General features: G+C 26.3%; 1 protein-coding gene across 1 annotated transcript; it reads left to right on the top strand.

The window, feature by feature from the left end:
* Positions 1-2,064: 2,064 nt before the first annotated feature.
* Positions 2,065-10,085, top strand: LOC136092467 (protein downstream neighbor of Son-like). Its single transcript, XM_065820737.1, has 3 exons — positions 2,065-2,987; positions 8,510-8,928; positions 9,059-10,085. The coding sequence occupies exons 1-3, from the start codon at positions 2,141-2,143 to the stop codon at positions 9,341-9,343; spliced, it is 1,551 nt and encodes a 516-aa protein (XP_065676809.1). The 5' UTR covers positions 2,065-2,140; the 3' UTR covers positions 9,344-10,085.
* The last annotated feature ends 233 nt before the right edge of the window (positions 10,086-10,318 follow it).

The raw sequence follows: 10,318 nt of genomic DNA, 5'->3' as shown, positions 1-10,318 counted from the left end.
GAATCTTAATTTGTCATCAAAATTTAAAAAAAAAAAGAATTTCAGGATATTTCAATTTATGTTAACGTTTGTATAGATTTTTACTCTTAGCAACGCCCTTAGCAACCATGTTATGGAATTATTAGACCTCTATTGCAAGTTATTTCTAGTGCAATTCCATCCCAATTTGTTTTCAAGTATTCTTTATGCACTTAGCATAACTGAAACAAATTTTTTTAAAGGAATTAAGTCAAAACTCTCGCTAGAATAATGCCTCTATGACTAAACGCAAAATATGAATGAATGTTTAAATGAAATTTTTTGGACACGCTGTCCCAAATCTACTCATTGTAGCAGAAAAGGTACTTACAATTTGTGTGTGTTCTGCCATCATAAGTTTCAATGATGGTTATTTGTTATATTGGAAATGTTTTTGATTGGTTTTATATTACACGTAAAAGTATTTTTGAAAAAAATACATTGAAAGTGGCCATAATAGTGGCTTTAATTCATTGTAAATAGTCATTCAATATTTTAACTTATTGTAAATAGTCATCCAATATTTTAATTCATTGTAAATAGTCATCAAATATTTTAATTCATTGTAAATAGTCATCCAATATTTTAAAAGCACTGAGAAAAGTAAAGAGGTCTAAGAAAAGAGTTTATATTTGAAAAAAAGACATTAAAGGATGCCAACCCTATAATTCTGGATCCCATTGAGTTAGTTCTATTTTGTTTTATGTTAATAAATATTATCTGGTTTTAATACTGTTTTTTCACAGTTCATGTTTTGTAGTTTTTGGGTTATACCATTTACATAATATCTTCACTAATACAGTATAAAACTTCTTGAAATTTTCCACAAATGTTCGTTACTAATATAGCTACAAAATGACCCTCATTGAATAGTCTCGTAGGTTCCAGTAATTTTTGGTGAGTATGTTGGATGTTGAAATATTTTTGTATTTTGTACCACATTTGGGTCTCCTTAAAAAAAAAAATAAGGTCCTCAATTTCTAAGAAATTTTAGGAATTTCAAATTCTGGTCCTCAATTTCAAAGATATTTTAGGAATTTCAAAATCAGGTATAATGTTTGAAGTAAGTCATATTTTTGATTTTTGGCATTGGAGTGACCCTGCTCTCATATTGTTTTGTTCCATTAATATTTAAATAATATTAATATACATAAAATACATATAATACAATATACATAAAATACATATTAAATGTTTAAAAAAAGCGAATAAAAACTATATTAATATTTTTATTACAATTTATTTCGAAAAAAAATTATTCCCATATTTCGTCTTAATCAACTTTTAGTCGGCTAATTCGATTTCAAAAATCGAAATTTAAGTCGATTTTAGTCGATTAGTCTACTTAAGAAAATATATCGATTTAGTCGACAATCGACTTGTTTTAAAGTTAACACTACACTTTGAAACAACATACAACACTACTATTTTTACTCATTTACAATGGCCGAGTTTTTAGCAGCTAAATATTTAAAAAAAGTTAAAAATTTACAAAAAAAAACTACTCAATTACAGTAACATGAGTAAATGTAATTTGTTACTTTCCATCTCTGGATAAAATATAACAATACATTTTACATTTTTTTTAGGGGTCATGACAAAAACGGGCGCCCGAATCTTTGAAGACTGAAATTAGTAAAATTATGACTATATATACTAATTTCTAGTGCGTCTTAAAAACTGTATGTCTAGAAAATAATATGCGATCCGTTTTGGAAACCAGGAGCCTCAAATTAATTAAAATACAACATTTTATCATAAGTAGCAAAGCAAAAATACTTTTTTGTTGTGTAGTGTACTTAGTATTGTAGTTACACAAAATAATAAACAGATAACTTTTTCAGTATCTTACATGTTAAGTATAATTGAAATATATTGTATAAAAAGTTAGCTATCATGTCAAGTTTATATTTACACGACATATACTACAAATATTAGTATTGTACAAATGTATAAACAATTTATTAGTAATATTTTGTGTAAAAAGTTGAGTTTGAATGTTGATTTCTTTGATTAGAAATTATGAAGCAGAAAAATGTAAACCAATCTATCCAAATTTTTGTTAAAATTCTTAGTTTTCAAAAAACAATTATCTCCAATATCATATCTTTATATTTTTAGTATGGCAGAAAATAATAAAGGAAGAATGCTTCTTAAAGTTAAAAAAAAGAAAAACCAACTTGTTAAGAAAAATAATAATTTAGATGTTAACAAAGAGCAAGAAATACTTCGAGATCGAGGTAAAAAAAGATTGAATCCTTTTTTAAGTTGTGGTCCTTCAAAAAAACCTGATACTTTAGATACAGACGAAAAATATAAAGATAGTTCTTTTTTGACTCACTTAAGCTCTAAAGATAAGACAACATTTATACAAAAAAAAACATGTTTAAATTTAATGCCAGAAAGTCACATAGAACATAAAAAAACAGATGCAATTGATGCAAATGCTAATGAAACAGTTCAAGTTAGTTTAAAATCAAATTATGAGTTTAGAAATTTTCCATTAGACTGGAGCATAAAAAATCAAGTTCGATTTCTTTCCTTCAAACCATTTCCTCTTTCTATAAATCTTAAACCTGCTGACCAATGTGCTGGAATTATTTCCTTCACACGATGTGAAGATGAGAATAATAGTAAACTTTTTAAACTACTTGCTTCATGGGTTTATCCTAATATACCTGGTTTGCCTTTGTATCCTTTAAAGAAATCTATTTCAGGAAATTTAAAAAATACATCTGAACTAAATCTTCTTTCAAGTAATACTTTATTTCAAACATTAGTTATGAAGGGCTGGCAAAACAGCTTTCAGTCATTGTATAATATGTTAAAAACAGGTTATTGTCCCTTTTTTTATGTTTGCAGTCATCAGTATACAGTTCTGTTCACAGCTACTGGAATCTCTACAAATCAATTATCAGCTGTTATCACCCCTACAACAAAAGGATTTCGCTCAATGTTAAAGCAAGAAGGTTTGTTGAGTTGTTATGATTATGGTTACTGTAAATAATTATATTGTTAAATTATTAAATAATATTTTAATAAACTTTTTTACATTAGTTATAAATAATCATTTAAAATTTTGAAAATGGCTTTCATTACTAAAAAATGTCAAAATCGAATTTGAAAGGTTACTCACAATTCTAAATGAATTTTACTCATGTGTTATATATTTTTCATTTAAAATGTTTTATTATACTTCAATTAAGTTTGAGGTAGAAAAATAAAGTAAAGTGCGCAAACAAAGTAAGTGTGAAAGTAGAAAAATGACTAAAAAAAGAACTCATTAACTTTTATTAAGAACTAAGTATTAATTTTAATACATTGATAAAAGAAGATAAAATATTTAAAAGAAATTAATTTATTCCTGTGGATATCTAATAAAGTTTCAAACTTTTCTTTTGGTGGTACACATAATTATGTAAACAGAACAACAATCAAAACTATTTGATGCCTGTTAAAAAACATTTTCAAATCTTTAACGTATCTGCATAGTTTTTTTTTTCTTCAATTTTTGTCTAATAATTACCTTGGCAGTTTAGAGGATTTCTATTTTAGACACAACTCTCACGTCATTTTGTTTTTACCATCCCATAGAACAAATGTCTACTTTACCTCTTACTAAATCACTTCTAAGTGATTTAGTAAGAAGTAAAAGATGTTTCTGTAAACACTCATTAACATATATTTTACCAGAAAGCGAGGACTCAGAATCATAGGGTGCTGATTTTTTGTCATACCTGCAAATAGCTTGCCAAATCAAGGTTTTTTTAGCAATCTTATCATGTTTTATGTATTTTAATTTGTTATCTGCTTTTCCTCTATATTTGGCATTAAAATAGACAACAAGGAATTTGCTGATGATTGTACTTCATATAAGTTTCATTATCTTCAATAATTCAGAAATTTTTAGAAATATAATTGTCATGCTTCAGCGGGTTCTTACACTTTTTTTATAAATTTTAGAACAGTTAGGCACTTCTTGTGATTTGAAAGCTTTAAAAACTTGTTTATTTCGAACTTTTGCAACAATGAGAAAGTCTTAATCTTTTTGCATGTTCCCTTAGTGAGAGGTAGGAGAGATCATATTTAAAATTGGCTGCTTGTTCTAAGCAATCAAAAAGTGAGATGAAATAAAAGCTTTCATATTTATATAAACTTTATTTATATGGTGTAGTATTAGCCGGAAGAGAAGATGATCAGATCGATGTGTGGTGTGACTCATATACTTAGACATATAGACTCATAATCTTAGACAAGTTAGAAAAAACGCAGTATCGAAGAACATTTGTTAGAAAAGAATAAAGTGATTTAGGAATTAGCATGTAGAGAGGTAGCAGCTTCAGGAGAAAATGGTAGTGGTAGAAGGAGGAAAACTTAAAGAGAGTGCCTTCCATATTGTATAAATGAGCTTTAGTGAAGAAAAGAGAATGCTCTAGATTCTTTATATTAGAGAAACAGCATAAAAGAGAAAGGCTAATCCCTGATGATGATGATCATGATGATCATGATCATGATGATAATGATGGTGGTGATGATGATGATGATCATAATCATGATGATGATGATGGTGATGATAATTATGATGATCATGTTGATCATAATGATGTTTATAAATGCATATATATATAAAATATAACATGAATTTTTAATTAAAAAGTATTTTTTAGGATCTATAAATGTTTATGCAGCCCTCCACAAATCTGGCTCCGGCCCCAGCTATATTTTATCAAACCCGGCCCGGGCCCCAGTCAAATATCACTTATTAGCGAGAGGTGTGGATTCATAAAACTGTTAATCAATTTTTAACCAGTTTTATATTTTGAAAAAATTACTTAGATTACCAGATTTGCGTTTAATCGATTTTATTTTGGAAAAACAATAAATAACACGATTAACAGTGTAGGGATGTATTTGCAACTTTTTTGGTATTGAATTGTAGCTTCTATTTTCATTTTCCAAATATTTGTGCAAAATATTTTTACTGTCTTCTTCTTTTGTCATTTTTAAAACTTATCTCAAGTTAAATAGGAAAACTAAAACATTTTTTTTGAGATAATAACATGTTGCCAACTAAATACAAACATAATTAAAAATGCATTAGTACAGCCACTCAAAACACTTTATTAAAAATTTTGGTAAAACAAAGTTAATATTCATTTCTTGCAAAGCAAATTTATTAACATGTTTAAGCATATTTTAAAGCTTTTGTTATGTTAACTCAACAATCCTATTTTTTACCAAATTGGATTTATAAGAAATAAGCAGTTGAGTTTGTTTTAAATAAAACTAATGTAAACTATCTTTATTATGTCTTAGCTAAAAAATATTTTTAGTGTTTTTCTTAACTAAAAAATCATTTTTTAAGTTAAGAATTTTTAGCTTCTCAGGAATTTCAAATTTTGTTTTATGTACTTTGTGCTCAAGGAAATTTTTCAAGATATCACTTTTGATTTAAAGATCCAGGCTATAATAACTGTTCTTTTGGGACTAGTGCCAAGGGTGGTCTTGCATAATAATCAATGTACTTGTTTAGCGTCTTCATTCTTCATGTATCATTTTTGTTCAAAGTAGTTTAAAACTCAGTGCTTAACAAAACTAGAATATATGGTATTATACACCACATTTTTTTTGTAATATGCTAGAGAAAAATGTTCCTGTAGGTAGACAATTAGTAGTGACAAAGATAATTAAAGACATTATTCCAAAAAGAAATGTAGTTTATTTAAATGTAACTTAAAAATGATAATAATTCTTTTTTAAGTCAATGCCAAAAAAATAATTTAAGATTAAGAAAAATTAAATTAAAGTTTTTTTATTAAATTATAAATGTAAAACACCACTAGTTATCCATATCCTATTAAAATAATAGAACATCATTTGTTCATAACATTAATGATGTCATACTGAAACAGAGAGCTGCAAGAGGCTTTATATATATATATTTATAGAGACAGGGGCTTCATAGCATACATCAACTAACTAAATAGGGAGTAATGCAAGGATAGTATATATATATATATATATATATATATATATATATATATATATATATATATATATATATATATATATATATATATATATATATATATATATATATATATATATGTATATATATATATATATGTATATATATATATATATATATGTATATATATATATATATATATATATATATATATATATATATATATATATATATATATGTATATATATATATATATATATATATATGTATATATATATATATGTAAATTATGTTAAAGTATTTTACAAATAGAGTGCTCAATAGGGTGGAGCGATTTTCATAGCAAAAAAAAAAGAGTTTAAAAACCAATATTACTGAGACACGAATCAATGTCTATTAATTATAAGATAAAAGTAAAAATATATTTTTTGATTTTGATGAGATCTTGAGAGTCCTCTTTGGAATTTAAATTCTTGACAGGTCCTAATATTTTTGAATTTTTTTTTTTCTAAACCATATCAACCTTGGACTCAAAAAAAGCAGAAAAAAATGCTTGTTTCATAAATAATAATTTTATTAAAAAAATTTTTTAGTGAAAAAAATACTTGCAAAAATATACCTTAAAACCCCCGTTTTGTTGAGGACGGAGGTTTTTAATGAAAAAAACAACTCTACTTTTTTAATTTTGACTTTTTAATAAAAACAAATATTATTTTCAAAATCAGCATATTATTTTGCTTCTTTTAAGTATCAAGTTGATATAGTTTAGAAAAAAAAATTTAAACAATATTAGGACCCATCAAAAATTTAGAATCCAAAGAGGAACCTCAAGAACTCATCTAAACTAAAAAAAAAAGAGTAAGGTTCTTTTTTCACCAAAAGATATTAATTTGCTGCTCAGGCAGATCAAAGTTCAAAAGTTTTCAAAATCGCTCCACCCTAGTGCTCAATGTCCTTAAAGAACAGAGCAATAAATTAGTAAAAAACGCTTATCTAACTTTTTTCTTTTAACTTTAAGTTTCACCATTGCTGGATCATTAGGAAGAGTCTCTTCCTGATGATCCAGCAATGGTTAAACTTAAAGTTGAAGAAAAAAGTTAGATAAGTGTTTTTTACTAATTTATATATATATATATATATATATATATATATATTTATATATATATATATATATATATATATATATATATATATATATATATATATATATATATATATATATATATATATATATATATATATATATATATATATATATATATATATATATATATATATATATATATATATATATATATATAGAACCCTTAGATGTTGTCCGAAAGTTTTTTCCATATTTTGTTGACAAAAAGTAAAAATTAAAATGCAAGACCGGAATTTTTTTTTTTTAATAATGATAGACTGCCTGCCCCAACCAAACCCTCAGTCGATGTAGCAGCACTCCCTTGCGGGTCAGGCTATTTGTCAGTCGATGTAGCAGCACTCCCTTGCGAGTCAGGCTATTTGTCAGTCGATGTAGCAGCACTCCCTTGCGAGTCAGGCTATTTGTCAGTCGAGTCAAAATTAATTAAAAGTGACGTATGTGTTGGCGTAAGAATCACTTTTTTCCTTCCGCTCTTCCCAAAGCCAAAAAGCTATAGATCTATATATATATATATAAATATATATATATATAGATCTACAGTTTGTTGTCTTTGGGAAGAGCGGAAGGAAAAAAGTGATTCTTACGCCAACACATACGTCACTTTTAATTACTTTTGACTTTCGTCCAACGTTTGCGTGTTGGATGAAAGTAAAAACCATTAATTTAATTACAAATAAATCGTTTTTAAAAAAAACCACAAAAGCGCAAATTTAATTGACCAGAATGTTTTAAAAACATTCTGAATGTTTTTAACAATATAAACAATGTTTTTATTTTTATTTTTTTTAATAAAATGTTTTTATTTTTATTTTTTTTACTGTAAATCATGCGCGGAGTGTTGCTACATCGACTATCTTATAGCCTGACTCGCAAGTGAGTGCTGCTACATTGACTGACAAATAGCCTGACTCGCAAGGGAGTGCTGCTACATCGACTGACAAATAGCCTGACCCGCAAGGGAGTGCTGCTACATCTACTATCTTTTAGCCTGACCCGCAAGGGAGTGTTGCTACATCGACTGAGGGTTTGGTTGGGGCAGGCAGTCTCTCAATTATTAAAAAAAAAAATTCCGTTCTTGCATTTTAATTTTTACTTTTTGTCAACAAAATATGGAAAAAACTTTCGGACAACATCTACGGGTTGTATATATATATATATATATATATATATATATATATATATATATATATATATATATATATATATATATATATATATATATATAATGATTATAAACTCACATTCTCAGTTTAAAGGTTTGAATTTGAAACCGTTACTGAAGCCCCCATTTATATCTATTTCAGTTTTATTTCATTAGTGAGATTGCATGCAGATCAAAGTATGTAGTATTAAAAATGTATACATGAACATTGTTTTAGGAATTTCTTTTGAGTTTACAGTGGAAGACACTACTGATGAACTACTTGCGCAAAAAGATCCTGATGGTAATCTAGATAACAGTCAAGACTTTGAAAATTCAGGTAATATAGAGTTCCTAGACAGCATAGGTTTAACAACTCATGCACATTTTCCTAAAATTCAAGAGCAACAAAGGCTAAATGATCGAGTAAAATTGAGACTTTTAGACAATCGTATAGAATCTACAATACGAGTAACAGACTGCAACTCTTTGTTTAATTTTCTTTTAAACTCAACTTTTCTTTGTGCTCCTTCTGGTGCTATGGCTGGTATTCCCCCAACTTTGATATCACCTTCACCTTTTGAAGGAGGTTCTTTATCATTATGTAAAAGTGTATATAGGCCTCTCCAGCAACAAGTTGATCAGAAAACTCAATCTGTAAGCAATCGTTTTAAAATATAAAATATTGATTAATATTTTTATTTTGAAATAAAATGCTATTATTACAATATATATTTTTTGTTTATCAGTAGTTTTTTCATATCTTATATTGCTCGTTGTTTTTTAGATTTTTTGTTTGGATGTTTATGGTTTTATTTTACCTACACAGTTAAAAGGGCTTGTTAGTTTTTTAATAAACCAAAGTGATCAAACTGGCGCTATTCAATTAAAGTCTTCCAATAGATTGTCCGGCTTGAACTCTTATAAGCATATTAAATCCAATGATATATCAAATGAAAGTTTAAAAATGATGGGATTATCTCCCTCATTGCATTCTTATCTTAACCAGCAGCCTATATATTTACCAAACTTTTGTGATATAAAATATGAAGAAAACTGTTTTAAGTTCTAACAATTTTTGAAAAAACCAAATTTTTTAAAATGAATTTTATTTGTTCATTATTATAAATAATTCTAATTATTTCATTCATTCTTTTTTTTTTTTTTAGTGAAAATAAGGATACTTTTAAAAATAGTTTTAAATGGATGTTAAAACTTCAAGTAACATTTAAAAAAAGTCAAACTTGCTAACTAACATGTTTAGAAACAAGTTTTGTTCTTTTTTATATAAATCGTTTGTTTTTTTTTAAATTGGATTTTTTTTTAAAACTAACTTAATAAAATGAAACTAATGTGGAAACTTATTTATAGTTATAACTTCTTTTTTTTACTAATTATTTTTTATATTTTTACTAATTGAATTTGTTAATTTATAAATAATGCGTGCAGCCAGCTAACACGATATTAGAGTGTTGAAAATTCAAATTCTATTTGCAGCATGCAAAACTTGGCACCCATATTTTAGCATGCGCTAGCTAACGCAACATTTATAATTAACAAAGAATGGTACGTAGAGATTTTTTTTTCTCAAACTTATTGATGTTTTTCCTGAAGGAAAAAAAAAATGGATTTCTAGAAAAAAACGATGATTTTCTTAAAATAGTTGCTGTAACAGTTGTTTTGTTGCATTGTACAAAAATGTTGACTCTTGGCTGGTAGCCAAATAGGAGTATTTTTCTTTAATTATATACTTTTTTAACATGTAAAAATATAAATTTAAATTATTTTATTTGAAATATTAAAAATTCTTTTGATATTTTACTTTTTTTGTTCGTATTCTTTGATATCACTAATAATGTATACCTTCTATTTATAGAGTAAACTGGGGTAAGAGTAAACGGTTTAGCTTCAGATTCAAGTATTTTTTAAAAAACGTTTACTTTTCCCCTTATACTTGAGGAAAAGTAAACTAGTTAATTTTTAATAACAATTTTTTAAGATAATAGAAAATTAGAACTAAATAAGGATATTAAGAAAATCAAGCAAA

The sequence above is a fragment of the Hydra vulgaris genome, chromosome 15, assembly GCF_038396675.1.
Source record: "Hydra vulgaris chromosome 15, alternate assembly HydraT2T_AEP".
Taxonomy (NCBI): Eukaryota; Metazoa; Cnidaria; class Hydrozoa; order Anthoathecata; family Hydridae; genus Hydra; species Hydra vulgaris.
Note: the sequence above shows the minus strand (reverse complement) of the source record. Positions and strands in the feature narration are given on the sequence as shown.